The sequence below is a fragment of the Lepidochelys kempii genome, chromosome 16, assembly GCF_965140265.1.
Source record: "Lepidochelys kempii isolate rLepKem1 chromosome 16, rLepKem1.hap2, whole genome shotgun sequence".
Lineage (NCBI taxonomy): Eukaryota > Metazoa > Chordata > Testudines > Cheloniidae > Lepidochelys > Lepidochelys kempii.
This window is the reverse complement of record NC_133271.1, coordinates 8,199,751-8,227,725: the sequence shown is the minus strand read 5'-3', so window position 1 is coordinate 8,227,725 and position 27,975 is coordinate 8,199,751. Positions and strand designations below refer to the sequence as shown.

The following is a 27,975-nucleotide window of genomic DNA, read 5'->3' as shown; positions in this document are numbered from 1 at the left end:
AGAACATCAGGCTATTTGGCAATTCAGAGTCTCTTCTGTACTGGGAGTTTCTTATTCTTGTATATTCAACACACTGATCTGCACAGAAAACACCCCTGTCAAACTGCTTCAGTTCTTGTTCTATAAAGACTGGGTTTTTTTCCTGTCTGAGGTCATGAACCCTGCATACATGTTGGAGCACAGGTTTTCACAAACTGATCGTGTGGGACTGGTACACCAACAGCTGCATATGCTTTTCAGCTATCAAGTCTGTGGCAGATTTAACTAACCCAGAGCAGGGGTAGTCAATTATTTTTTGTCAAGGTCCAAATTTCTTGGTCAAGACATAGTCAGCCCTAGAGTTACAAACATTCCCAGGCAATGGTTACAAGTACTGGCTTTCTAAAGAAGAGAGCTTATAAATGAGACCACTAAATATCATCTATACATTTTTATTACAAAACAAGTGACATTTTAACATTAACACCAAGGTGTGACATGCACCTTAGATGAATGACACAACATAAATATATGTTTTGGGGAAACACAGGGCCAATATTATGTAATAATTTAACGAAGTACAAAAGCGTCTTCTCACACCTCAGATTTACATGGCCAAAGAGATTTACTACAAAGTTGCCAAAAACTAAGCCGCAAAGCTCGATTAACTCTTCGGTTGGGGTGAATACTTCAGTGCTGGGGTAGCAGGTTCAAACCCTCGGTGCCCCGGTTCTTCAGTTTACTCTGCAGGCTCGGATCATGAGGAGCTGGAGCAGGATGAAGACGGGGGACATAATGAGTCCATACCAGAGCTCCCTGGTCTGCTCTACTAGTTTCTGACATAAGAGCATTTCAAAGACGAACTTGAGGCTCAGGATGGTGAGGATCCAGAAGAGGCGAAGGACCGCCAGGCGCTTCTCCCCGTCCTGGAAGAGCCGCACGGAGACGATGGTGGTGAAGTACGTGCTCAGGCCGTCGGCAGCGAAGAAGGGGATGAAAACTTTCCACCAGGACAGCTCCGCGCCGCCGTTATCCACCTTCAGCGCGAGCAGGACGGAGAAGACCAGCAGCGCCAGGACGTGCAGGAAGATTTCGAAGGTGGCAAAGCCCAGCCACTGGACCAGCTCCCGCAGCGAGAACAGCATCGCGGCGCGGCCCGGCCCGGCCCGGCCCCAGCCTGGGCCCGGGTCAGCGCAGAGCCCGGCCCGCGGACAGGCCGCCCACGGCCGCCGTCGCTCCCTGACTTCCGGCCCCCCCCCGGCGGCGCACGCTGATGCCGTCACCGGAAGCGGAAGGCGCGCGCCGCCGGCCGCACAGGTGGGTCCGGCCGGGCGGGTCCCGGCGCGCCTGCGGGGTGGCAGCGCGGGGCAGCCCGGCGGGCGCAGCCGGGCCGGGAGGGCGCTCCGGGCGCAGAGGCAGGGCCGCGAGTCCGGCGGAGCGACCGGCGCTGAAGCGGGTGGGCGGTTGAGTGTCCTCCCGGCAGGGCCCCTGGGTGGGGAGCGGACCGAGGACGCAGCCCTGGGGCGCCCCTGCCGAGGGCTGGTGGGAGGGCGGCGAGGATCCGCCCGAGGACACGCTGAAGGACCGATTGCGGAGGCGGGGGGGAGCCAGGGAGGACGGTCACAAGCCAAGGCGGGACAGGGAGTTCAGAAGAGGAGTCTGTAGGTTTTTCCCTACTGCTTAGACCTCGGTATCAGCGATTGCAGCCCGGCCGCGTGTAACAAGACCCTTACTTGAGGCTAAATTAGCTCTGTTAAAAGAACAGGAGGCCTTGTGGCACCTTAGAGACTAACCCATTTATTAGAGCATCAGCTTTCGTGGGCTACAGCCCACTTCATCGGATGCAGCTCACGAAAGCTGATGCTCTAATAAATGGGTTAGTCTCTAAGGTGCCACAAGGCCTCCTGTTCTTTTTACGGATACAGACTAACACGGCTGCTACTCTGAGACCTGTCATTAGCTCTGTTGTTACACAGTGGAGAGAGGCAGGGTCAAGGTGGTGCTTAAGGCCCTCAGAAGGGGCCCACGCTACCGGTACAAATACCGGGCCCCAGCCAACTGTGTCAAAAGTGGTAGATAGGTCAGGGCAGATGGGGGCGGAGCATTGCATTGCTGTTCTTTACACTAACTGCAACGTTTCTGTAAGGAGTTTTGCCTTCAAGTTGCTGATATGTGCTCTCTGCCTTAATGCCCCTGTCACAAAGGTTTGTCCGGCCATCACCTACCTTAACTTCACTTATCATTTCTGTACTTTAATACTCACGCTTTCTTAGCTGTGGGCTTCCTGGTAAGGGGGTTTGTAATGGCTTTGTCACCTACCAAACTTAACTCTAGGTTTATTTATTTCATTTTGTAGAGGGACAAAAAGATAAAAGCATCTGTTATAAATAAAAAAGCATCTATCATAAATCTCTCATAAATAAATGCAATCTAGATGGAGCTGCTATAAGGTGGGTGCAAAACCGTTCCCAGAGACTAGTTATCAGTGGTTCACAATCATGCTGGAAGGGCATAACGAGTGGGATCCTACAGGTATCAGTTTTGGGTCCGGTTCTGTTCAATATCTTCATCAATGATTTAGATAATGGAATAGAAAATACACTTATAAAGTTTGCAAAAAGAAAAGGAGTACTTGTGGCACCTTAGAGACTAACCAATTTATTTGAGCATAAGCTTTCGTGGGCTACAGCTCACTTCATCGCATGCTTATGCTCAAATAAATTGGTTAGTCTCTAAAGTGCCACAAGTACTCCTTTTCTTTTTGCGAATACAGGCTAACATGGCTGCTACTCTGAAACTTATAAAGTTTGTGGACGATACCAAGCTTGGGGGAGGAGGGGGTTCCAAGTGCTTTGGCAGATAGGATTAAAATTCCAAATGATCTGGACAAACTGGAGAAATGGTCTGAAGTAAATAGGATGAAATTCAATATGGATAAATGCAAAGTACTCCAGGAAGGACCAATCAGTGGCACGCATACAAAGTAGAAAATGACTGCCTAGGAAGAAGTACTGCAGTAAGGGATCTGGGGGTCAGAGTGGACCACAAGCTAAATATGAGTCAACAGTGTAACGCTCTTGCAAAAAAAGTGAATATCATTCTGGAATGTAGTAGCAGGAGTGTTGTAAGCAAGACACAAGAAGTAATTCTTCCACTCTACTCCACTCTGGTTAGGCCTCAAGTGGAGTATTGTGTCCAGTTCTGGGTGCCACATTTCAGGAAGTGTGTGGGCAAATTGGAGAAAGTCCAGAGAAGAGCAACAAAAATGATTGAAGGTCTAGAAAACATGTCCTATGAGGGAAGATTGAAAAAATTGGGTTTGTTTAGTCTGGAGAAGAGAAGACTGAGAGGGGAAATGTTCACAGTTTTCGAGTATGTAAAAGGTTGTTACAAGGGGGAGGAAGAAACATTGTTTTTCTTGACCTCTGAGGTTAACCTTGGAGACACTGTAAAGTTGGCAGAACCACATTCCGTTGTCCAGGTTGGGATACCCTATGTCCTGCCTGCCCGCCGTAAGAACATAGTTTCAGCACATTTGTAATTTTGCGTTTTTCCTGTAAGATACACCACACACTAATATTAATGATCAGTGAGTTGTGAGTTTTCTGGTGGTATATTACATTGTATCATTTGGGGTATATATCATAGCAACAGTATGTTAGGTGTAGTGTGTATGTCAGGCCTGACAGGTGTTGCTGCCATAGAGCAGTGAGCCACCTCTGTGTGTCAGCCCCTCATGGAGAATGCCCTGTCAGCAAATCCCTCTCATTTATCTCTAGGAGACTCTAGCTCAAGCCCCTCTGCTGACAGTCCCTGTGGCAGAATATCTCTGGGAGAGAAGACGGGTGTCTCACAGAGGCAGATCCCATAGTGAGATACTTCACAAACAGGTGGTCGACTTCTATGTCATATTCGGTTTTCAGATGGATTTAAAATATATAGCACACTGCACCAGTTTAGTCTTGGGGTGACAAAGGCATAGATGGCAATTGCAAAATCCTCATCCAGATGAAGTTGTCAGAATCTCCTGGCTACACATAAGTGGGAGGAGGTGGATGGGAGCCATCCTGGTAACTTACTACCTGGTCAAACAGCCAGACCCCTGGTCTGGGGGATAGGAGGAATGTGGTGGACATAATTTATGTACATGGACTTCAGCAAGGCTTTTGATACAATCCCACATGACATTCTGATAGGTAAGCTGGAGAAATATGGGTTTGGCAGAACTACCATTAAGTGGATACATAATTGGTTAAAGAACCACAAACAAAGATTAACTATTAATGGGATGATGTCAAATTGGAGGGAGGTCTCAAGTAGGTCCCACAAGGGTCTGTTCTAGGTCCGGTGTTTAACATCTTTATTAATGACCTGGATGTAGGTCTAGAGAGCATCCTGATCAAATTGGCAGATGACAAAAAGCAAGGGGATAGAGCTGCAATTCAGAGGGATCTTGATAAATTGGAGAACTGGGCTATAGACAACACAATGAAATTCAACAAAGACAAATGTCAGGTGCTAACTTAAGGAAGAAAAACCAAATGCACCTATACAGAAAGTGGGGAAACTGGCTTGGCAGCAGCAATGCTGAGAAGGATCTGGGAGCGGTGGTGGATCACAACCTCAACATAGGCAGCAGTGCAATGCTGTTGCAAAAAAAGCAAATGCAAGTTTAGGTTGCTTTAACAGAGCAGGTCACGGGAGATGATAGAGTACTACTCAGTGCTGGTTAAGTCTCAGTTGGAGGACTGTCCAATTTTGGTCACCAATGTATAGAAAGGATGTAGAGAAACTGAGGAGGATCCAGAGGCAAGCAACAAAGATGATCAAAGGGATGGAATGCTGGGCATGTGAGCAAAGTTCTGAAGGGACAGGGTACGTTTAGTTTGGAAAAATGGAGATTAAGGGGGGACATGAAAGCAGTCTTCAAATATTTGAAAGGCAGCCATAAAAAAGATGGAGAAAAGTTGTTCTCTCTTGCTACTGTGGGCAGGATAAGAGGCAATGGGTTCAATCCCCATCGCTATGGGGAGGAGATTGGGTTCATTGCTTCTCGTGAAGCCTCAGGGGCACTCCGAGAACCTGCTGCCCCTTCCCTGCTGCAGCTGCTCAGCAGACCCTGCCCCCCCCCCCTCCCTCGGCTGCCTGCTGCACTGAGGTGGGGGGAAGAGAGTAGCTCCAGCTGCTCAATCAACTGCTTCTCTGCTGGGAGCCCCAGGGAGAACTGGGCAGGGCAGGGCCTTGACTGGCTTTGCCTGAGCCTAGGGCAGCCTTGGGCACCAGATGGCTCCCTGCTCCCACACCAGTGTTCCCTCTAATTTTTACCACACATGTGCGGAATGAATTTTGTTATGGGCACCAATATGGAGGTGATGTATGACATGATCCTGTTGACACATCACCTCCATATTGGTGCCCACAACAAAATTCATGTGGGGGTGGGGCCAAGGGGTTTGGAGTGTGGGAGGGGGCTCAGGGCTGGGGCAGAGGGTTGGTGTGCGGGGCGGGTGAGGGCTCTGGCTGGGGGGGGAGGGCTCTGGGGTGGGGCCAGGGATGAAGGGTTTGGGGTGCAAGCTGCCCCGGGGCTATGGCAGGGGAGAGGACTCCTGCTAGCTCTCTCTCCCTGCTGCAGTTCTGGGGCTGCGGATGGTTGGAGCACAGCCTGCAACAGCCACTGCCCCTTCCACTTCTGATGTGCCCCTCTAAACCCCAACATGCCACCTGCACGCAGGACTGTGGGAACGGTGATGTGGGAACATACTGGCTCTATGCCCACTGGAGACTCCCCTCCCTCAAAGCAGGGGAATCTCCAGCAGGTCTGGCGGGTGTTTCTGCTCTCAATGCTGGCTGCGTGGTATGGATCAGAGGGTCTGCCCCAAAGTGCTGACTGTGGCCCCCTAACCCTTTTGGAATCACGTGTCTGGCCCTGGGGCTATAGGGGGATGACTCTGCTGTTGGCCGATGACCGTGCACCCTGATACTACAGCAATGGGCAGGTACCATAGACGTTTTTAAAAAAGCAAATAAGTGCCCGATACTGTCCCCACTGGAGTTAGTGGGAGTTTCGCTTTCCCCTTGGTTGGAAGCAAGATACACCCTGTAGTCATTCCTGGGACACTGTCAACTTAAACCTCAGGCTTCAGTCTGACCTGGGTTTGTGATGTGTTACCAACATGAGTGCCATGCACACAGGATCCCCGGCACCGAAAGAGATTAGGGAGGGAAAATTCTCTGGTCAGATCTTTGTACAGTTGGTGACACTTTGTGTCTAGCTAGTGTTACTGTTCCCATTCTAGACAGCGAGTCACTTCTCCTGTTTGTGTGGGTCCTTCACACAGCAACGAGGGGTGGGAAACATTTGAAAGCCTAGGAAAGTGGGATTGCAAATCAACAGCAGTTGGCTGGGGACTGACACTACTTTGAAATTTCTGTCTGCAGTCAGCTCGACTTTGAGCCAACAGAGTCCCTTTATTTTGGAGCTGCTGCCAAGTCCCTTTACCTATGGAGGGGCTTGGCAGTAGTAATCATGCTACTTTGCCCCCCTTTGGTGTTTCTCTTTGGAGACTCTCAAAGGTTAAGTGAGTCTCAGCACCCTTCTTTCAGCCAATGAGGTAGGCACCTATTTCCACATGTATTTTGCAGATGGGCAAACTGCAGCCCAGAGGGCATGCCTGGCCCAAGGCTGCCCAGCAAGGCAGCAGCGGGCCTGGGACTAGAGCCCGGAATCCCTGATTGCTTGTGCCTTGTTCTAACCGTTAGACAGTTCTACACCCTGGTATTTGCTATCTGCTGAAGCACAGTTCCCTGGAACTACACCCGAACAGAATCCTGCTGCAGCTCCCGGTGACTCCCCAGAGTGGCTCCCAGCATCACTGTGCCCCTGAGCTATTAGAGAGCGCTCAGCTTCCCTGGGCTCTGTTGAGTAGTTTTGTCTCTTTCAGATGGCGGAACGGAGGCTCCTCGTGCTCTTTGGCAGCCAGACTGGGACAGCTCAAGATACAGCTGAGAGAATTGGCAGGGAAGCCAAGCGGCGCCACTTTCGCTGCCGGGTCGAGGCCCTGGACAGTTACCGTGTGGTGAGTATGGGGGTAAACGGAGAGCTGAGGCCGAGAAGAGCTCTGTGCAGCTTCTACGTTCTTCCCTTGCCCCTGAGTTCCTTTCAGGGTGCGCTGGATAGCACGCCGGCCGCACGGCAGCTGCCTGCCCTCTGACAAGGCCTGTGCGCTGGCCTCCAAGCCCCCTTGCAGGTGCTCAAGCTCTACGCTGCTGCAAAGACTAAGAACTGGTGAAGGCGTGAAACATGCCTTTAGCTGTGTCAGCACAAATTGGTGCCACCCTGGGTTTACTTAGAGCCAGTTTCTACAGGATGAAGAGCATGAGCGTGTCCTGCAGAAACTGGGGGTGTCTGGGGCCAGCATAAGATAAAACAAAGCCACTTGCAAAAACCACAAATGGGTCTTGTTAAAACCTGCTGTTCGTGCTGTGCTGGGTGGGCCGAGAGGCTCTGACAAAGTGCGCCGGGCCCTTCTGAGCACATGGCTGTACTGCATAAACCCAGGCTTTGTTAAAGCTGCTGGATGAGATCCTGCTGTGGGGAGGATCCATCCTCTGCTCACTTGCCTGCCTATTCCCAGAATGCCCTCCCTGCTGGTGTCCTGTGCGGGAGGGCAGCAGGGGGCGGGCTGGGGTTGTGTGGGAGGGCGGTGTGCATGGCTGTGCAGGGCTGGAGCTGTGTGGGGCTGTGCAGGGGGTCAGTATGTGGATCTGGCTGGGGGGGGTAGTGTGCGGGGCTAGGACTGTGGGGGGGGTCTGGCTGTGCAGGGGATGGTGTGCGGGGCTCAGACTGTGGGGGTGGGTCTGGCCGTGTGGAGGGCTGTAGCTGTGCGGGGGGCAGTGTGTAGGACTGGGGCTGTGCGGTGCGGTCTGGCTATGAGAGAGGGGATCCGGTGGATAGGACTGTGGCTATGTGGGGGTGTGTGTGTGGGTCTGGGGCTGTGCAGGGGTGTGGGGCGATGGGCGCTGTGCACTGTCTTGTGCAGTTTGCCGGTGGCTGTTGAAGGTTGTTGGCCCTAACCATGTGTGTCCATGTTTGTTGTGCATGCAGGCGCAGCTGATCCAGGAGCTGCTGGTGGTATTTGTGTGTGCAACCACCGGCCAAGGGGACCCGCCTGACAACATGAAGGTAGGATGTGCCATTGGCCACGACTCTTCTTTTTGGTGATTGTTTCTACCCCCGGTTTGACTCCTGTGACTGTGTTTCTGCGAGAACCGATTGTTTCCTAAACAGGCAGGCAGCAGCACGTGGCGCCGGCCTGCAGCGATTTGGGGAGGGCAGGGTGGATGTGAAGGGAGTAGTGGAGGAGTTACGGGGACCAGGAGGGGAGCCAGTGATGGGGATCATGGGGCTACAGATGCCCCCCAGTCCCTGTACTCAGAGCTGCTTTGTCCTTTATCCTGTGGATGTGCCCTCCCATTGAGGGCAGAACCTTGGGGTCCTCATGTGACAATAGTCCTCTCCCAGCCTTTCTTTTGGGAGGCTTCGGGGCTGAGAAGCGTCCGCTACTTCTGCTGGGACATGAATGTGGAAGGGGGTGCGATCTCAGCAGCTTGCTGAGTGATGATGGCCTGGGTTTGTCCTGCTGTCATGGCCAGGCAGGGCTTGCCTTGTGCTTGCCGAGTGCTCCCTGCCAACTGACACCATGGCAAGGCTGGCTGTTGCTTGTTTCCTAGTGTCAGTTTGCTGGATAAACCAGAGAACTCATCATATTCTGCATCTCCAAGGACTCCGCTGAACTGATCGCCCAACTGAGAGAGACCCCAGTTGATCACGGCCCCGCCCCAGCCGGATTGGGCCCTCAGGGCAGTGCGGGGCAGGAGGGCAGAGCAGCCTGTGGGAAGGGTGCATGTTGGAGCCATGTGATACTTGACTGTGTTTGCTTGTAGAATTTCTGGCGGTTTATCTTCCGAAAGAACCTGCCCCCCGCCTCCCTTTGCCAGATGGACTATGCCGTGCTGGGCCTCGGAGACTCCTCCTATCCCAAGTGAGTGGCTTGTCCCACGGCCCCTTTGCTGTATTACACACTGAGTTCCCATCCAGGCCTGCTGAAAGGTGTTGATCATTCCCTTCCCAGCACTGAGTGCTTTGGGGTGAAGAGAGCTGTTCTGAGACCCTTTGTGTAAATCAACCGGTGATGCTTTAAAAAAGTCTTATTAGAAAAGCTCAAAGTCACTAGCGGGTCGCACGCTTTGCTGGGTCTGTAGGACACCGAGGAGAGGGCAGCCTGTGTCGGGCAAGTGATGTGCCCGGAGAGAGGGCAGCCCGTGCTGTGGGGGGGACAAGTGGTGCGCCTGAGGAGAAGGCAGCCTGTGCTGTGTGTCAGCTGCACAGCACACCCAGGGAGAGGGCAGCCCATGCCGTGCTTCCCTTCTAATTCCCAGCAGCAGAGGTGTGGCTGGAGCCCAGAGGCTCTCTCCTGCGGGACCTGTGTGCAGGCAGGAGAAATGTGGGGAAGGAGCTGTGCATGGGAGCGAGAGCCTGTTTTCTGTGCATTCAAAGGCTGATCGGAGGGTGGGAGATTCTTTTGTATTGACATTAAAAAAATCCTTGAAAACCAGCCAGCCCCTCCCTGGGAGCAAGTCAGATCCTGGGGACGTGCTGCGCACCGGTCCGTCCCCCTCGACTGGGGGAATTCAGTCAGTCGTGTCGGCTCGGCAACAGGTCAGAAACGTGGATGTGGGGCCGAGCAACCAGGGCCATGGGCTATCAGGTTTGTGGGGGGGCTGGGGCAGGAACCAGCCCCACTGCTTCGCTGCCCCAGCAGCAGTGGGATTGCGGGCTCCCAATGGTAAAGCCCCCCCCCCACTGTGTCTGTGTCTCTGATTCTTCTTGGCCCAGGTTTAATTTTGTTGCGAAGAAGCTGCACAAGCGGCTGCAGCAACTCGGGGCCAGCCCCATCCTGCCAGTAGCCTTGGGAGACGACCAGCATGACTTGGGGTAAGCTCACTGCCTGGGGGAGGGGCTGCTGTAAGGATCCCCCCTGTGGCTTTGGTCCTCCAGCTGGTGCTGCAGCCCCAGCTCAGCCTGTAGGGCAAGGCAGCACGCTCTGATTTCCCAGGGCTGGCTCACACCCTGCAACAGCTCTGCTCCTGCCCCTGAAATCTGACTAGCTGCACTCTCTGCTGGTCCAGGCCTGGGTCCTCCCCACAGCTCTGCTTAGTTACCTGTATTCCGCTGCTGTTCATCCCCTCCTGCTCTCCACACACACCTCAGTCCTTTCCTGCAAACCCTGGCTTTCCAGGCCTGGCTGCCTGTTCCCCTCAGTCTCTGCTAATGCTCTGCACACCTGGCGTGCAGCCCACCCCCTCAGTTCTAATCCTGGGTCCCCCCCCGTTCCGTCCCACCTCGCACTGCTGGTTTTCCCATTCCTGACCTGCAGCCCCACCAACTCTTCAAGTCCTGGCCAGACTGCCCCCTTATCCCAGCCAGTCTTGTGGTTTTGTCACACTGGCAGGCTGAAACCTGCTGCACTGATTTTCACCCATGATAGAAGCCAGTTCACGCTGAAGTAAAATCTCACCCTCATATTCTAACTGGGTCGGCTGTCCTGTCCAGAGGGCACTGATTACTCAAGTGTGCCTACCGAGCATGGGCAGCTGCCGAGACCCTCTACAGAATGTGCACCTAACCCACTGCAGAGCTATCGCCAGGTAACCCAGAGCTCTTGACCCACGGGAAAGAGCCCCTGCAGCCTTGGTGTTACACCCAGGCTCATTGCATGTGTCATTGCTTCAGGGAGCTCATGGGAGGCCGCTGCACTTGGGTCTGAAGAGTCTCCTCTCTGAACTCAGGGCCTGGTTTGAGAGTCCTCCCTAGAATGCTGTCACTGTTCCAGTCTGCCCGTGTGACCCCCTCCCACAGGGACCGGCTAGGCAGCACCTACCTGTCAGGCATCTGTATTGTCACCTCTGCCTACTGCTGCTCCTCCAAGTGGACTACGCGGAGGGCCCAGCCTGGTGACCAGCCCTCCATGCAGGGAGAAGTGAACTGATGTTCAGCGCCAGCAGGGACATCCAAGTTACGTAGCTTCACTGCCACGTGCCATTCCTCGGGCAGTCCCTGTTCAGCTGGGTTGTGGGGGCTGGGAGCTGGTGGCTCGCATCTCTCTGATGCCCCCTCTGGCTGACTGAAGGAACTCCGCTTGCCCCAGTGGGGCAGCGTTGTAGGAAGGAGGTTTCTGAATTTTGGGAGTCACAGGGAAGCAGCAGGATAGGGTCCCAGCAGTCTCCCAGCCCAATGATGCAAGCCCTGCTGAAGTTTGTATTTATCTCCTGCAGGTTGGATGCAGTGGTTGATCCCTGGCTTCTGGACTTGTGGGGAAGGATCCTACCCTTGTACCCTCTGCCTCCTGGCCTTGGCATTATCGGCCCTGATGTCCTGTGAGTACCAAGGGTGGGCGCAGACCATCTACTGCCTTCCAACCACTGCTGGCTAGGGGAAAGCTGATTGGTTGCACATGGTGCCTTGAAATGCTGCTTTCCCAGGCTGGTCCCTGTGGGCACAGAGCTCTGCCCTGTGTGCTTGGTAGGAAGCTTTCTGCCCTGGTTGCCAGAGTCCCAGACACACCCTGGACGGAGGAGCCTTGCTTCAACCCGTCCAGCACACAGTAGAGAACAAAGGTGTCAGGCTATCTGGAGTGGCTCAGGGACATGAGTACCAATCTCAGGGCAGACTGTCAAGGAGCAGGGCCCACCCCCCCAAACTGGTTGTGAGTTCTATACAGAGATTTCACCAACCAAATGTCAAGTGTGAACTCCTCAGGCACCACAGCAGCCTTAGCATGGAGTCACAGACAGTCCCCTCAGATACTCCAGTCTGTCTTGCCACCCGCGCAAGCCTGCCTTTTTGATAAATGGTCCCTTACACCAAAAATCACAACAATATTCAGGTTAGTCCCAGTCCCAAAGGACCAGTCACTTACCCAGGTCAATTGCACCTTTAGATCCTGCACCAAAGACAACACTTGTTGCCAATCTTATAATAAATTACAGTGGAACCCCATTTATCCGATCTCATTGGGACCGGTACCAGATTGGATAATCAAAAATTCAGATAACCAGCCTTGCCGCCTGGGGCTGACAGCCTAAGCCCCACCGCCCGGTTCGGTTAATACGGAGAGCTGGATAATGGAGGCTCAGATAAGTGAGGTTCTACTGTAACTAAAGGCTTATTAACTATTAAGAAAAAGGAATGAGAGCGTTATTTACAAGGTTAAAGCAGGTAAATGTGCACACACAAATGAGTTACAGTCTTACATCTACAGCACAAAATTATTTCGAAATTATTCTATTCGAATTTTTGGAAGTGATTTTATACATTCGGTCTTGTGTGTCCCTACTAAAGCGCGTTAATTCGGTGGAGTGCGTCCACAGTACCGAGGCTAGCATCAAATGTCAGAGCAGTGCACTGTGGGTAGTTATCCCACAGTTCCTGCAGTCCTCGCCGCCCACTGGAATTCTGGGTTAAGCTCCCAGCGAACGATGGGGCAGAAACATTCTTGTGGGTGTTTCTGGGTGTGTGTCGTCAGTCGCTCCTCCCTCTGTGAAAGCTACGGCAGATAATGGTTTCGCTTCTTTTTGGCGTGCAGACGCCATACTGCTTTCAGCAGATGGTGCAGTACGGTGCACCGCTTCTCTCCTGGTACTATGAATCCACCTCACATTTCTTCTCGTCTTTCTACGTAATCTCTGTAAGTATCTGCTCTTTCTCTACCTCATGAACCGCTTCCAACTCTGCTCGGCCATCGTGAACCGAGCAGCATGGCTTTCGCCGCCGACTCTGCTCTCCCGCTCTTACCGCGCTACCGAGCTTCTCCATGTTGTCTGTCCTGGGCTCCCGCCTCCGTGAAAGCCACAGAAGACAACCATTTCCTGCCTCTTTTCGGTTATCGTGAACCGAACAGCACCTCTTCCGCTGCCACTCTGCTCTCCTACGTTTCGCGCCCTTTTTCCAGGATTACCCGTGCAGGCGCCATAGCGCGGCAAGCATGGAGCCCGCTCAGATCTCCGCTGCAGTTTTGACCATTGTAAATACCTCGTGCATTATCCAGCAGCATGTGCAGTACCTGCAAAACCAGGTGAGAAAGCGACAACAGCGTGATTACTATACTGATAAGGACATGAACACAGACGTTTCTAGAAGCATGGCATGTGGTGATTGGGAGATCATGGTGGCGTTGGGCCAGGTTCATGCCGTGGAATGCTGATTCTGGGCCCGGGAAACAAGCATAGTGTTGCAGGTATGGGATGATTCCCAGTGGCTGCAAAGCTTTCGTATGCATAGGGCCACTTTCATGGAACTTTGTGACTTGCTATCCCCTGCCCTGAAGCGCAAAGACACCAAAATGAGAGGAGCCCTCACAGTTGAGAAGCAAGTGGCCATAGCCCTGTGGAAGCTTGCAACGCCCGACAGCTACCGGTCAGTCGGGAATCAGTTTGGAGTGTGCAAATCTACTGTGGGGGCTGCTGTGCTGCAAGTAGCCAATGCAATCATTGACCAGCTGCTATCAAGGGTAGTGACTTTTGGAAATGTGCAGACCATTGTGGATGGCTTTACTGCGCTGGCGTTCCCTAACTGCGACAGGATGATACACGGAACTCATATCCCTATCTTGGCCCCGGAACACCGGGGCGACCAGTACGTAAACCACAAGGAGTACTTTTCCATGGTGCTTCAAGCACTGGTGGATCTCAAGGGACATTTCACTGACGTCAGTGTGGGATGGCCTGGAAAGATGCATGACACTCACATCTTCAGGAACTCTGGTCTGTTTGAACAGCTGCAGGAAGGGACTTACTTCCCAGACCAGAAAATTACTGTTGGGGATGTTGAAATACCTATAGTTATCCTCCGGGACCCAGTCTACCCGTTAATGCCATGGCTCATGAAGCCGTACGCATGCACCCTGGACAGTAGTAAGGAGCAGTTCAGCTATAGGCTGAGCAAGTGCAGAATGGTGGTAGAATGTGCTTTTTGGACGTTTGAAAGCGCGCTGGCGCAATTTACTCAGTTAGATCTCAGCGCAACCAATATTCCAGTTGTAATTGCTGCTTGTTGTGTGCTCCACAATATCTGTGAGAGTAAGGGGGAGATGTTTATGGTGGGTGGGAGGTTGAGGCAACTTGCCTGGAGGCCAGTTTTGCACAGCCAAACAACAGGGCAATTAGAAGAACGCAGCAGGGCGTGCTGCGCATCAGAGAAGCTTTGAAAGCCAGTTTCATGACTGGCCAGGGTATGGTCTGACAGTTGTGTTTGTTTCTCTTGAAGTTACCCGCCCCCTATATATATGAAAGGAAATAAAGTCACAATTGTTTAAAAAACGTTCTTTATTATTTGTTCCACAACATATTGAGAGAAATCAGAAGGTAGACCGGGGGAGTGGGGGGTATTGGGTTAGGGAGGTGGAGGAGGAGGGAAGGACAAGTCCAGAAGCCAAATCAAAATTTCGGATATGCCAGCTTTCTGCTGCTTGTGCAATCCTCTGGGGTTGAGTATATGGGTCCTCGTAGCCTTTCTCCCCCCGCCCCCCGTGTTCTTGGGCGTCTGGGTGTGGAGGCTATGGAACTTGGGGAGGAGGGAGGGCGTTTATACAGGGGCTGCAGCGGCAGTCTGTGGTCTTGCTGCCTTTTCCGCATTAGATCCATCATACAGCGGAGCATGTCAGTTTGTTCCCCCATGAGCTTGACCATACCATCCTGCCTGCTCTCATCGCGCGCATCCCTCTTCTCTTCATGTTAATTTAACGCTTTACGCGACTCCGCAATTATTTGCCTCCATGCATTCAACTGGGTCCTATCAGTGTGGGAGGACTGCATTTGCTTGACGAACATGTTGTCCCAAGTCTGTTTTTTCCACCTTCTAATCTGGACCAGCCTCTGGGACGGAATAGATAGGGGCCGCGTTGAAACATTTGCACCTGCGGAAGGAGAAAAAGGGAGGGTAATATTTTAAAGGATACATTTTAGAAACAAAGGGGACACTCTTTCTCAGTGAAACAGGCAATTTATAGTACACAGCACATGTTCTTTCTGTACAAGGTCACATTTTGCCTCTTATACTGAAGTGCCTGCCACTTTGGTGTGAGTAAGCCATCACACGCAGCCGGGCAACAGAATTCAGCTTGCAGGCAGCCATTGGTAAGCCCCAGGGGCATGCGGGGTTCTGCTTCTTCCGCATTCATTTCAATGCTTTCAAACTGCTGGGGCCCCCTTTCCCATAGCAAGCAATGCCTGGTGGGTTTGCCATATAAAAGGAGGGCCTGCAGGCTCTCTAGTATGATTGCTTCATACAACATCCCCCACCCCACCCCCCGCACCCACCACATGGCTTCGATGAGGCTCTGAGCAGGGATGAACCCTTTAAACTAAACGGGAACAGCCCAGCACAGCTGGGTTTTCCCCCCCACCCCCAACCGCGTGGCTCCGATCAGGTTCTCACTCACCAGAAGTGCCTTCTCCAGGGTCATGGTCCAGGAGCCCGCCTTGGGAGTGGGGGAGGCTGTTGGCTCCAGCGTTAAGACTAGTTCCTGGCTAAGGGGGAAAACGGATTCCCCACTTGCCGCCTGTGCACTGTCCTCCTCCTCCTCTTTGTCCTCCAATAACTCATCCTCCTCACTCCATGCAACTCCCCCCTTGCAGGTGTCCATGGACAGTGGTGGGGTACTGGTGGCGTCACCCCCCATAATTGCATGCAATTATGTCCCTGTGTCCCTGGAGTAGCCTCGTTCCGTCATGGCCCTGGAGACTTTAATGTACGTATTTGCGTTTCTTTTTTTGGAACGTAGTTCTGCCGTAACAGATTTGTCTCCCCAACATGCAATGAGATCCAGTACCTCCCGTTCAGACCATGCTGGAGCTCGTCTGCGAATCCAGGACTGCGTGGTCTCTTGCCTGGACTGTGCTGATGGTCACCTGTGCTGATGGTGACCAAACAGGAAAAGAAATTCAGAAGTTCCCGGGGCTTTTACTGCCTACCTGGCTAGTGCATCGGAGTTGAGAGTGTTGTCCAGAGAGGTCACAAGGGAGCATTCTGGGATAGCTCCCAGAGGCCAATAACATTGAATTGCGTCCACAGTACCTGTAACCCAGAACTGCAATCTCGATTTTAGCGCTACTCCACTTGCCGAGGTGGAGTACAGAAATCGGATTAAAGAGCCCTTTAAATCGGAAAAAACGGTTTGGTTGTATGGACGGAATCCGTTTTATTTCGAATTAAGTCGACTAATTGCGAAATAAGCGTGTACTGTAGACCAGGCCTTAGGTTCCAATGGGTAATAGAAGCTGCTGGATACCCAAACTCTATATGTCCTCTAGGGCTAACCCACGCCAAGCACTGGGGGTCCCTTGCTTATGCTTAGAAATCTTTCCCTCTCCATGTCCAGTAGCACAGAGACCCAGTTTCTTCTTATCAAGGATTTTTATTCCCTTATCCCAGAGTTCAGGCTAATGGGATGAGTCCTTGTGTGCATCTCCTCTTCATGAGTGTGGGGGGAGCAATCACCAAAGTCTTTGTCCTCTGAGGTTTCACGATGGCTCATGTGGGCCGTCTTGGGGGCCAGAATAACTGTAGGAAGGCTGTAGGAAGCCAGCCTTTACATTAATTAATGCTTCTTTCCTGTTTGGTGAGCTACACAGTCCCACAGGATTACACTGCAAACTCTTAATATAACCTCATACCATGGGGTACAGGTATTAAGTGAGCTCAATACATGCAGCATCCTACAAGCATTTCATAAAGTCTGGTTCTGTGGGTCTCATCCTTGCCCTGGGGACCCTCCCACAGGGAACTGGGGCTCAGCTTGGTAGTCTCCCCTTCCTCAGTACTGCACAGAGGCCTGGCTGGGGATGTATGCAGGGGAAGAGGGCTCAGGCAGCCTGGGGCTGTGTTACTGTTCCATGGGACCCTGACTTCTGCCCCAGAAGAGGGGCTATGGGATACTGTGCAGTCAACCGCCTGCCATGCTGCATTTCTACCATGGGTTGTGTTCCCAGCCCAGGAGTCCTGCTCTCTGGTGTGGGAACACTGGGGCACCAGCAGGGGAGTCCCGCTACTTCCACGGTTGGGGCCTTCTGGATGCCAGTCCATTCTCCTTTAGCTCTGGAAGGGAGAGCTTCCTCTGCTGTCCCATGTGCGAAAGGCTCCATGGTGGATTCTGCACCACTCTCTGTGTTCCGGGGTGGGCTTTTGCTGCAGGCATTTTCCTGCTGTCTAGTCCATGTGTCAGCAGCCTGGGAGTGGCTCTGCAGGGGTTCTGTGCACCTCGTCCGCACACCTCACGTCCGTGGCGTGCTTGGAAACCTTGCAGATTTACTGTGGCCTCTCTGGGACCATCTGATGCTGGAGCCCGGCTCTGGCTGCCCCAGAATGCATTTGGCCTTGGTTCCTCCCTGTGGAGGATCTGGCTGCGGGGGTTCCACTTGGCAGACTGGCTGGGTTTTGCTCTCTTTTTGCATGGTTGCGGGTCTAGGGTCCCGTTTGCCCTCAGTCTGTGCTCATACTGCAGAGCTAGCCTGGCTCCTGTCAGCAGTTTGGGGCACATTTGAATCCCTCTGAGTTTGGGAGTAGCCTGCAGATGGTACCCAGGCAATGCTCCGGGCTTTGGGGGTGACTGGTGCTAACCATTCCTGGCCCAGAGAGGTCATGCAATGGAGCTGACTGTGCCACATTGTTCTTCCCTGCAGTTTACCCTCCAAGTTCACTCTGCATTTTCTGGAGGAGCACTCCAGTGGCTGCGACGGGGGCCAGTCCCGGCAGGAGGCAGCCAGGCAGGCCCCCTCAGAGCTTCGCCCCTTTGCTGCCCAGATGGTGTCCAACCAGAGGGTCACGGCGGAATCACACTTCCAGGACGTCCGGCTCATTGAGTTTGATGTCACAGGCTCTGGGATTGAGTGAGTCACCCCTAGGCCCACTGGGTTTCTATTGTATGCGTGGAACGGGAGCTGCCCTGGCCCCTCCTTGTGCTCACAGTGACTCCAGACCAGAGGTGGGCAAGCTACGGCCCATGGGACCGTCCTGCCCGGCCCTTGAGCTCCTGGCCGGGGAGGCTGCCCCTGGCCCCTCCCCTGCTGTCCCCCCTCCCCCGCAGCCACACCACATGGGCAGCGCGGCTGGCTCCATCAGGGCAGTGGGGCTGCGAGCTCCTGCCGCTCTGAGCGGCATGGTAAGGGGGGGGGGGGGTGGCATGTGCGTGTAGCAGCGAAGTTGAGTAGGGGGTCCCGGGGGGCAGTCAGGGGACAGGGAGCAGGGGGCTGTTGGATGGGGCGGAGGTTCTGGGGTGGGGCGGTCAGGGGATGGGGGGGTTGGATAGGGCATGGGAGTCCCGGGAGGCCTCTCAGGGGGCGGGGGTGTAGATAGGGGTTGTGGGGGCAGTCCAGGGACAGGGAGCGGGGGGGGGTTGGATAGGGGGTGGGATCCCAGGGGGCCTCTCAGGGGCGGGGGTGTGGATAGGGGTCAGGGGGACAGGGAACAGGGGGGTTGGATAGGTGTGGGAGGCCCAGGGGGCCTGTCGGGGGACAGGGTGTGGATAGGGGTCGGGGCAGTCAGGGGACAGGGAGGTTGGATGGGGGTGGAGTCCTGGGGGGCTGTTAGGGGCAGGGGATGCAAGGAGCGGGCGATCAGGGGACAAGGAGCGAGGTGGGGGGGTTGGATGGGTCGGAGGCTCTGAGGTGGGGGGGAAGTGGATGGGGGCGGGGGCCAGGCTGTTTGGGGGGCACAGCCTTCCCTACCCAGCCCTCCATACAGTTTCACACCCCAGTGTGGCCCCCGTGCTCAAGACAGAGCAGGAGCTGCTGCTGCTCTTTGGAAGGTGTTTTTCTGTGGCAGTGACCCCGTGACCTCAGCCACCCCCTGTCCCTGCTGGATCACTGCCCTGAAGAAGGGGGTTTCCTTTCTCCAGGGGGCTTTTGCTGGCCGGAGCAGAGACTCATTCAGTGGGTTTATCAGTCTGTGCAGGGCCATCAGTCTTTGGCTTTCTGCACCTCTCCTCATTGTCCTGTTGTCAGTCGTCCACCTGCGCAACGGTGGGCCCCACCGCTCTGGTTCACTGCCACTGTACAGCTCTTTGAGTGATGCCCCAGGCAGGCGCTGCTCGGGAGGGGAGCTGACCTGATCCCACAGGAAGGGATGACTCTGTTTGCCAGGCCGCGCAGGCTCCATTTCCCGCTCCCTGGCCACTCCTCTCCAGGTTTCTGTAAGGATGCTGGGCCCCGTGGTTTAATCGGCCCCAGTGGTGCCTGCTCTCCAGCCGTGTAACCCCTGCTGGGCTGGCTCCCTACTCAGCAGAGGTGGTGGAAAGCTGGGCTGTATTTTGGCCCGAACTGGGGATTGGGACGGCACTGCCCCCCGGTCTGGGTCAGGGTAATGTACTGATCGGGATTTGTTTGTTGCTGTTGGAAACCAAGGCGGCAGGGAGCTGGGCAGAGTGATTCCACACGTGGGGGGGCCCTGCAGTGAGGAACAGGCTTCCACCTTCCTTCCGCTGCTTGGCAATCCCCCTTTCAGACCCTGCCCTCTCAGTGGCCTTTGAGCTCCCTTCCCTGCCCTCCCTCTGCTGCGGTTGGCTGTGCAGGGGGAGAGCTGGCATGTGTGCTGCATGCCCTGCAGGTACCAGGCGGGAGACGTGCTGATGGTCCAGCCCCGGAACGCCCCCGAGGACGTGCAGCAGTTCTGCCAGCTTCTGCGCCTGGATCCAGAGAGATGCTTTGTGCTGAAGCCCTCTGAGCCCGGTACGCTCCCCACCCCCTGCTCCTTCCTCTCCGTGCCAGGCTGGGGCCGCCCGTTCGGCGGCTCTGCTCCAGCTCCCGTCTCTGCTCTCTTGGGCTTTGGAGCCTGGGAGATTGCAGGAGAGCTAGTCAGCCACTGATGGATGGACTGTTCAGCTCTGTCTCGTGAGAGCGCTGGCCGTGTGGTCCCACTGCAGAAGTGTGAGATTGGGATTTGACCAGCAGTGTCCAGCCTGTGTCCTCGCCCTCCCCTCTCCTCAGGGCATGACAGGCAGAGCGGGCCCCTCAGTTCCCCCTTGCACCGGGGCGGTGAGACGGAGCTCTGGGCTCCACCTCGGCATCACAGCTGCCTCTCCTCAGAGCTGACCTGTCGGGGGGCTCCTCGCTTTACCGCCTGTGTCAGCTCCAGGGGTTCAGTGTGGGGGCCGAACACCCAGACACGTCCCTCCCAAGGGCCCAGGACTGCCCCAGCGGCATCACTAGGGGACCAGCCCAGACTACCCCTCTGGTCTAGCATTTCAGCCCCAGCGGGCACCAGTGGCTCCTCCGGTGAGACCCCAGGAGCTAGTCTTCCTCCTTTGTCTTTCATAAGAGCCCCAGAAATCAGCACTGGGCTTGTCCATCTCCTCCCCGAGGCCAGCCCAGCCCATCTCCTCCCCAAGTCCCAGCCCGGCCCATTGCCACGCTCCCCGAGACCCGCCCCGGCCAGCCCGGCCCATTGCCACCCGCCCCGAGACCCGTCCCGGCCAGCCCGGCCCATTGCCACCCGCCCCGAGACCCGCCCCGGCCAGCCCGGCCCATTGCCACGCTCCCCGAGACCCGCCCCGGCCAGCCCGGCCCATTGCCACCCGCCCCGAGACCCATCCCGGCCAGCCCGGCCCATTGCCACCCGCCCCGAGACCCGCCCCAGCCAGCCCGGCACATTGCCACGCGCCCCGAGACCCGCCCCGGCCAGCCCGGCCCATTGCCACCCGCCCCGAGACCCGCCCCGGCCAGCCCGGCCCATTGCCATGTGCTTAGTGCAGCTCTTCTCCTAGTGGTCAGAAGTCAGAGCCCAAGCAGCTGGAGCCCGGCCAGTCTCTTCAGCTTGCCTCAGGAGCACTCCTGTCCTGGGAGTCTGTAAGGCCAGCAGGGGTCCCAGGCTCATCTGTTCTGACCTCCTGTGCGTGACAGGCCACCAGCACGTGCACACTACCCGCAGCAGCCGCAATGAGACCAAAGCGTCACAGCCCACAGGCAGAGAACAGGAGGGACTCAGGTGCACCAGTGTCAGGGAAATGATTAAGTGAGATAATCCTGGCAGTGCCCTGCATACACGCACTGCAGAGAAAGGTGAGCACCCCTGAGATCACTGCCAATCTGAGCTGGGGGAAGACTCCTTCCTGAGCCTACATAGGGCAATCAGCCAGGCCCCAGGCAGGTGAGCAAGATCCAGCCAGCCAATCACCTGAGAGACAGAACGTGCCACCTCTGAGCCCTGGCCCTCCCCGCCCAGTGTTCCGTCTCCAGCCAGGCCAGCCCTGGTGTTTCAGAGGAAAGAAACCAAACCCCAGAGTACAGGGTGGGGAGGGGAGCATCCCCCAGCTGAAGACCTGATGCATGAGTTTTAGGTACGTAAGACATAGCAGCCAGGTCCCTTCTGGTTTGAGCCCTCCCCCCCCCACCATCACAAGCAACCCCATCGTACAATCCACTCAGACACTTGTCCAGCTTTCTCTTGAAGCTAATTAATTCTTTGTCCACCCCCTCCACCTCCTGTTGGGAAGCTGTTCCAGAGGGCTAGACTCTATGCAGAACCCAGCGCAGACTTTTACAATACATTATCGCCCAGATCTGGCCTCAGGAGAGCAGGTCTGCAGTCCTTGCTACCGCCGGTTGGTTGGGTAGGTCCCCCACCACAGGCGGGGACCCACCCGGACAGAAACTTGGAAGGAGACAGATCTTCCAGTAGCTGTACTGCTTGAGGTGGTTTGTCCGTGTGGCCCCCCAGCCACCCTGCCAGCCCTGCTCCTTTCATCGTCCATCTCTGCTAAGGTTCTGAACTAGCAAGGGGACTAAGAGACAGGCAGGGCTGCTCTGCCCTACAAGCCCCCAGGCGGGCGGGCGGGGCACAAGGATGTGCAGGTCACAGGCCAACAGACCCTGCTGATCAAAGATTCACCTCTCACATCCCAGAGGTGCCCGCGCATCGGGAGTGAGATCCACAAACACAAGACCGCTAAGAAAATCACTGTTACTGTGGGTCAGCACCCACTCTTCTCTGCAGCACTCCCAGCCTCCCCCATCTCAGGCTATGGGCCAAACGGGTATGGGGTGAGAAGTGGTGGCTGTGCCGGTGACCAGGGGAGGAGAGCAGTGAGGACTCCTCAGACTGGCAGGAACAATGCTGTGGCCGGTTGCTCAAGCGGTTGCAGATGTGCATTGCACTCAGGTGTGCCTGCATCTAGGGAATGGAGAGCCGGAGATGGTTTTCCTGCCGCTGTCGTTCTTTGAGCTGTGGATGCAGACATGTGTTCCACGACCCACGCTCCATCCCTCTTCATAGGTCTAGTCTGCCTCTCTCGAGGGAAAGAACTGAGGGGGGTTGGGTTGGTGCCACCCTTAAATAGCCGTGGGAGACACAAAGCGCCTGTTGCCCTAACAGATGCTGCTGTAGGAAAAACGTCTTAGACTCTTCCTGCACTATGTGTAAACGCACCTGAGTACAGCACACCTCTGCACCCACAGCTCAAAGCTCAGTTACAACTCAGGTAAATCACCTGTCCTGGGGAGCTTCCACTGGGTTCGACTCGACTGAACTCCCCCATGTGCTGGCAAATCCATTTGCTGGGGTGACTCAGTTACTCTTGCTTTGGCCTCCCCTAGAAACAACAGAATCCACTTCAGCTGGCTGCAGCATCACTCCCACACTGCGTCGTACCTGCCTTCTGCTATTGCAGAGCCTCTCCTGCTCCAGTCGGGCTCTGAGCGGAAGCGAAGCCTGAGGCAGCCCTAGGCGGGGTGGGGGGGAGCTCCTTGGGCAGCTGTGCAGCCAGGCTTCTTGCCCCTTACTTGGGTCAGCGCCAGCCTCCAGAGCTCTCTTGGCCTCATCCCTTCCCTTGCAGGAACCCCCCTTCCTGCGCACTTGCCGCAGCCATGCACCATCCAGCACCTGGTTGCCTGCTACCTGGACATTTCCTGTGTTCCCCGTCGCTCTTTCTTCGAGCTCTTGTCCTGGTTCTCGCCAAACGAACTGGAGCGTGAGAAGCTGCAGGAATTCAGCTCTGCGCAGGGCCAGGAGGAGCTCTGCAGCTACTGCAGCCGGCCCCGCAGGACCACCCTGGAGGTAGGGCAGCTGGAGGAACCTGCCGGGGAGAGTGGGGACTTTCTGTAGGGAGCTGCACTGGGTTCTTGGCTCTGCTTGGCCTTGCCCCTCTCCCTGAAGCTGGGCAAATGGAGATGAAGTAAAGCACAGATATTTTACAGCGAGGGTCAGTAAGGGCCATGTGCCTGTTCCAGCGTTGCCCTGGATGGGCAGCAGGTCAGCCCTTGCGGAGAAGTGTGACTCTGGCGCAGTCCCCGTAACAGCCAAGAGCAGAGTCCCAGGCAGCCCTTGGAGGCCACGGAGGGTTGCAGAGGGGTGAGGTAGGATGAGCTGGGGGGCAAGTGGAGGGGTGGGAAGTTGAGGAAACAAAGAGAAAGTGGTGGGGGTTGTCCTAGTGTGGGGGAGGATTAGGCTGTGCCCTCCTTGCACGTGATTACTTCCCCCCCTGCTCCTCTCATCCCTCGCACAGACCCCAGCCCCACTTCCCTATCCTCCTGGAGGGCTAAGGGCTCTTTCACGAGGAGTCCCATCTCCTTCACCTCACGCTGTCCTAGCTGGGCACTGAACGAGGACAGGGAACTGTGCAATGCACGTGGTCCTGTGCTGAAAGACCCGGGGTGTAATGCACACGCTGTAAATGCTCACGTACAAAGGCACCGTGACCTGGACATTCCCTGACTTGGACTTAATTTGCAACTTTGCTGTTCCCTTCACACATATTTTTTTCCTATGGAATTTCCCGGTTTTTTAATGCGGGGGAGGAAGGGCAAGAAAAGAACCTTCTTTATGGGCTTAGACTGTTTGGCCAGGAAGCCCTAGACACCAGCAGCAAGGTTGGGCTTGCATGCCCCAGTGCTGAAACTGTGTCCTGTACATAGCGCTCTCCACAGTCCCAAGTGCCCTTTCCTCGGTGCAGAGTGCTCTGTGAACGAGGCAAGGCCGGGAGCCCATGGAGGGCTCTGGTGTGGAGGGGGGCAGAGCACAAGCACATCGGGAGGACCTACCAGTGCTGAGGGTGCGGCTGCAGGCTGCCCCGCTCCCAGGTTGCCTTCCAGGAGAACTGAGTGGTAGCAGTGTGTAGAGTCAGAGACTCCCAGGCCGGAAGGGACCGTTGTGATCATCTCGTCTGACCCCTGCATCGCACAGGCCAGAGACCTGCCCCACAGTCATCCCTAGAGCAGACCAGTTAGACAAACATCCAACCCTGATATAAAAATAGCCAGTGATGGGGACTCTACCACGACCATTGGTGAGTTGTTCCAAAGGTTAATTATTCTCACTGTTAAAAACGTCTGTCTTCGTTCTAGTCTGAATTTGTCCAGCTTCAACTTCCAGCCACGGGGCCGTGTTACACCTTTCTCTGCTAGATCGAAGAGCCCATTATTAAATATTTGTTCCCCAGTTAGGTACTTATTGACTGGTTAAGCTAAATAGACTGAGCTCCTTGAGTGTCACTCTAAGGTAGGTTTTCTAATCCTCGTATCATTCTCGTGGCTCTTCTCTGAACCCTCTCCAGTTTGTCAACATCCTTCCTGTGTAGAAGGGGTGTTGGGCATATGCCATCTGTGTCATTGCCAGCACTGGGCAGCTGAGTAAAGGGCTGCTTCTGCCAGGTTTAGGGGTTTCTCTCCATGGGCCCATCCCGAAGGAAGGGCAGACCATCTCCCTGGTCCTGTCCTCCTTTCTCACATCTCTTTGGTGTTTCCAGGTCCTCTGCGATTTCCCTCACACCGCTTGTGCTGTTCCAGTTGACTACCTGCTGGACATCATCCCCCGGATCCAGCCCCGTGCCTTTTCCATCGCCTCCTCCATGCTGGTAAGGAGCTCCAGCATGCCTGTTCTCCCACGTAGATTGCTGGGGCTAGGACTAACAACTCACTGCCTCGAGAAGGCTCTTCGCTCGGGACCCCAACAAGTGCCCAGAGAGGAAGGAGCTGTCTGCTCCTGTATCCTGCAGACATCCACAACTCTCGCAGGCTCCGCCCCTTGCTGTGGGGACTGTTGAATGGCTAATTCTTTGGGGCACCAACCTCCCGCTCTGGCCACTCATGTTTCCTCACTCCTGCGCCCCTGGGAGCCACAGGAGCTTTGGCGTTGAATGTAGCCAAAGGGATGGGCCCTGCTATTTCCCCTGCCCTGTGGACAGAAGGCTGCGTTGCGGTGAGGGGTGTCTGGACTGGGCATGCCGCACGTGGGGACTGTTGGGCCGCCCTGCCTCTGGCTGTGGGTGTGACAGTAGTACCCTATTGCCAGCATGGTTCAGGTAAGGCAGTGGGTGTAGTGGCTGCCTGTTGCCACCAGTAGATGGGACTAAGGAGCCTGTCCTGTGGGGTGAGCGAGGGCGTGAAGATGAGCTGAAGAGTTGCCCAGTAGCCAGTTGGCTTTTCCCTTCCGTCCTGGGGTTCTTAAGCCTTCGGGGCTGGCAAGTCTCCTCGGTCTAGCTGTGTCGAGAGGGCTTCTCCTGGGACTCTCTCCTGCATCCGAGGCGCCCTGTGCGTGCAGGGAGCTGGCTGGTCAGGGTGTCACAGCGGAACTTTCAAGGAGGAATTCCCTGTTCTGCTGTCAAAATGGCAGCCTCAGGCTAGGAAGTACAAACCGCGTGGGGAGAGCACAGGGCCCAGGAACTGCCTCCCCAGTCTGACCACTGGCCCCCTCCTGCAAACCAGTGCTCCAGCCGCTCCCGTGTCCCATCTCCTACCGCATCAGCAGAGCCCGTCAGTCCCTCTGGTTCTGCACCATCTCCCCCGTACTCATCTCTGGCTGGGCTAGGTGCCCTTTGAGGGGCTTTGCCCTGGTCTTCCATGGTGTTAGTCGGGAGGGCCTGGCTGACTCTGCTCAGCCCAGCACCCAGGCTGCTCTGGCTTGGGCCACTGTTTCACATTGCACCTTTCTGCCCCCAGGCTCTCCCCAACAGACTCCAGATCCTCCTGGCTGTGGTGCAGTACAAGACTCGTCTCAGCAAACCCCGACGTGGCCTCTGCTCTACCTGGCTGGCATCCCTCAACCCTCAGCAAGGTAACTGGTCATTCGATATCACAGGCAGAGCTCTGGGTGCTCCACTGCTCCTAGGCTATGGGCATGCCCCCTTCTGTGTCAGAGAGAGCCTGCATGTAGTTGGACATGGGTTAGCTTGGCGAGAGGCCAAACGCACTGCCTCCCTCTTCTTCATGGTACTTTGTGAACAGTGACCCACTGCCCTGCTTTCCCCTTGGCACGCAGCCTCTCTTTGACTGTCCCCACCCTAAGGACCCGAGCTCCTCTCCCTCTTCCGAACCCTCCTGCAGAACAAGTGCTGAGTCCAGCCTCCAGGGTCCTGCACTGACACTGGGCAGGCAAGTGTTTCCTTTAAATGCATCACCCTTGTCCATCTCTCCCTCCCTAGGGGCGTGGCCCTCTGCTCCCTCACGGGGATCCCCGAGGAGGAGATGCGGGGCAGGAAGTCATCCATCTGTCAGGGTAGCTGGACCTTCCCACGCTGCTCTCACCGAGGTCAATCCTGCCGCCCCGAATGCCATCCTCGGGGTGACCAATTCTCCAGCACGGCCCCTCCTGCCCACCGGGGCCAGGTCTGTGCGAGGAGCTGGCCCTGGTGCTGCTACCTGCTGGCATGGTCTCTGGGGTTCACTCCAGCGCCTGGTAGAACAATAAAGATTTGGCTCCATGGATGGAAGAACGATGGGGTCATATTTAGTCCATCTCCCCAAACGCTCTGAGCGTGCCCACAGGGCTGCAGCAATTAGCGGGTTCCTCGGGCCCATAACATGCTTTTGCTGCTTCCTTCTCTGCTCCATCTGTACTTCTCCCTATAGTGCAGGATAACGGTTGGCTGGCACAGGGCCGAGCTGCCCCCAGGGCAGTGCTCTGCTCGGCGGACACCTGTCACTTACATTGCAATTGCAGTTCTAGGACCTGCAGTGGTTGAGGCATGACTGTACCTAGCCTGTTCCTTTTGCAGGGGATGTCCGGGTGCCTCTGTGGGTGAAGAGGGGAGGAATGAAGTTCCCTGCAGAGCCAGACACCCCCATAATCATGATTGGCCCTGGCACGGGAGTGGCACCCTTCAGAGCAGCCATACAAGAGCGCGTTGCACATGGCAGGAAGGGTGAGGAGCTCGCCTGGGAATGATTCCTGCAGGCCCCGTCCTTGCTGCCAAGGGGTGCGCCCAAGGCAAGGGGGAGGGGTGTGGCTCAGGAGATCGGGTACAAGAAGTGGACCAGAATAAATTGTCCGTGGGGACATAGCGACTGCACAAGGCCCCGGCTGCACTATTGGACTGTGTCCCTGGGACAGCAGCCAGGCCTCTGGAGCAGGGTGGGACAAGTGGGGTCTCTGGAGTTCAGGCCCTGTGAGGCGGGTCTCTGGTACATGGGCCCCATGGGAAGAGGGGGGCCCCCCTCAGATTGGAGGGTCTATGCTCTGCCCAGGGAGGGGCAGTTCTGATGTCCCTTCAGGGCTGTGGGTGGGGGGCAGAACCTTGGAGACTTGGGGGAATCCCTGGTGGGTGGCCCTCAAGCTGGGGGTTGGGGGCTCCTGGTATTGGGCCCTTCGGAGAAGGGGGCTGGTCAATTATCCTATGTCCCATGGCAAAGAGCAGGGCAGGCCAGAGCAAGGGCCAATATCGGACACATGCTCAGAGCTGCCTGTGTCTGAACGGCAGTCCATGGAGTCCACGGGTCCCAGCAGGCTTCCTTTTGAGCCCCAAGGGTTTGACTGGAGTGCGAGCATTGCATGCTGGGCCCTGTTGTCTCCACAGACGGCCCCTGGGATTAAGGATGAAAGCGAACAGTTCATGTAGGCCAAAGCCAGTCCTGGGCAATTTTCTGCATGATCCTGCTTTGGACGGGGCCTTCTCTGGAGCATCTCATAGGCTGACCTATAGGGCTGGGCCCAGTGCCCTCCATGGCTGGCTCCTGACG

At 55.6% G+C, this 27,975-nt stretch overlaps 2 protein-coding genes across 12 annotated transcripts in view; one reads left to right on the top strand and one right to left on the bottom strand.

Moving 5' to 3' along the window:
• Nucleotides 1-27,975, top strand: part of NDOR1 (NADPH dependent diflavin oxidoreductase 1) — a 47,656-nt gene that overhangs the window by 4,932 nt on the left and 14,749 nt on the right. For 2 of the 11 annotated variants that reach the window (XM_073315002.1, XM_073315004.1), the window contains 11 exons: nucleotides 6,921-7,055; nucleotides 8,084-8,161; nucleotides 8,923-9,020; nucleotides 9,875-9,973; nucleotides 11,314-11,415; nucleotides 17,716-17,922; nucleotides 19,637-19,758; nucleotides 22,860-23,080; nucleotides 24,768-24,875; nucleotides 25,960-26,074; nucleotides 27,015-27,161. In XM_073315002.1, the coding sequence (XP_073171103.1) occupies nucleotides 6,921-7,055; nucleotides 8,084-8,161; nucleotides 8,923-9,020; nucleotides 9,875-9,973; nucleotides 11,314-11,415; nucleotides 17,716-17,922; nucleotides 19,637-19,758; nucleotides 22,860-23,080; nucleotides 24,768-24,875; nucleotides 25,960-26,074; nucleotides 27,015-27,161 (1,432 nt within the window). Of the gene's footprint in view, nucleotides 1-1,200; nucleotides 1,297-1,321; nucleotides 1,641-1,886; nucleotides 2,184-3,758; nucleotides 3,870-6,920; nucleotides 7,056-8,083; nucleotides 8,162-8,922; nucleotides 9,021-9,874; nucleotides 9,974-11,313; nucleotides 11,416-17,715; nucleotides 17,923-19,636; nucleotides 19,759-22,859; nucleotides 23,081-24,767; nucleotides 24,876-25,959; nucleotides 26,075-27,014; nucleotides 27,162-27,975 lie in introns of those variants that run through there. The other 9 variants (XM_073314993.1, XM_073314997.1, XM_073315003.1 and 6 more) reach the window with 9 other exon arrangements.
• TMEM203 (transmembrane protein 203) lies at nucleotides 418-1,235 on the bottom strand. The gene has a single exon (XM_073315005.1). It carries the CDS (start codon nucleotides 1,122-1,124, stop codon nucleotides 714-716), a length of 411 nt encoding a protein of 136 aa, XP_073171106.1. The 5' UTR covers nucleotides 1,125-1,235; the 3' UTR covers nucleotides 418-713.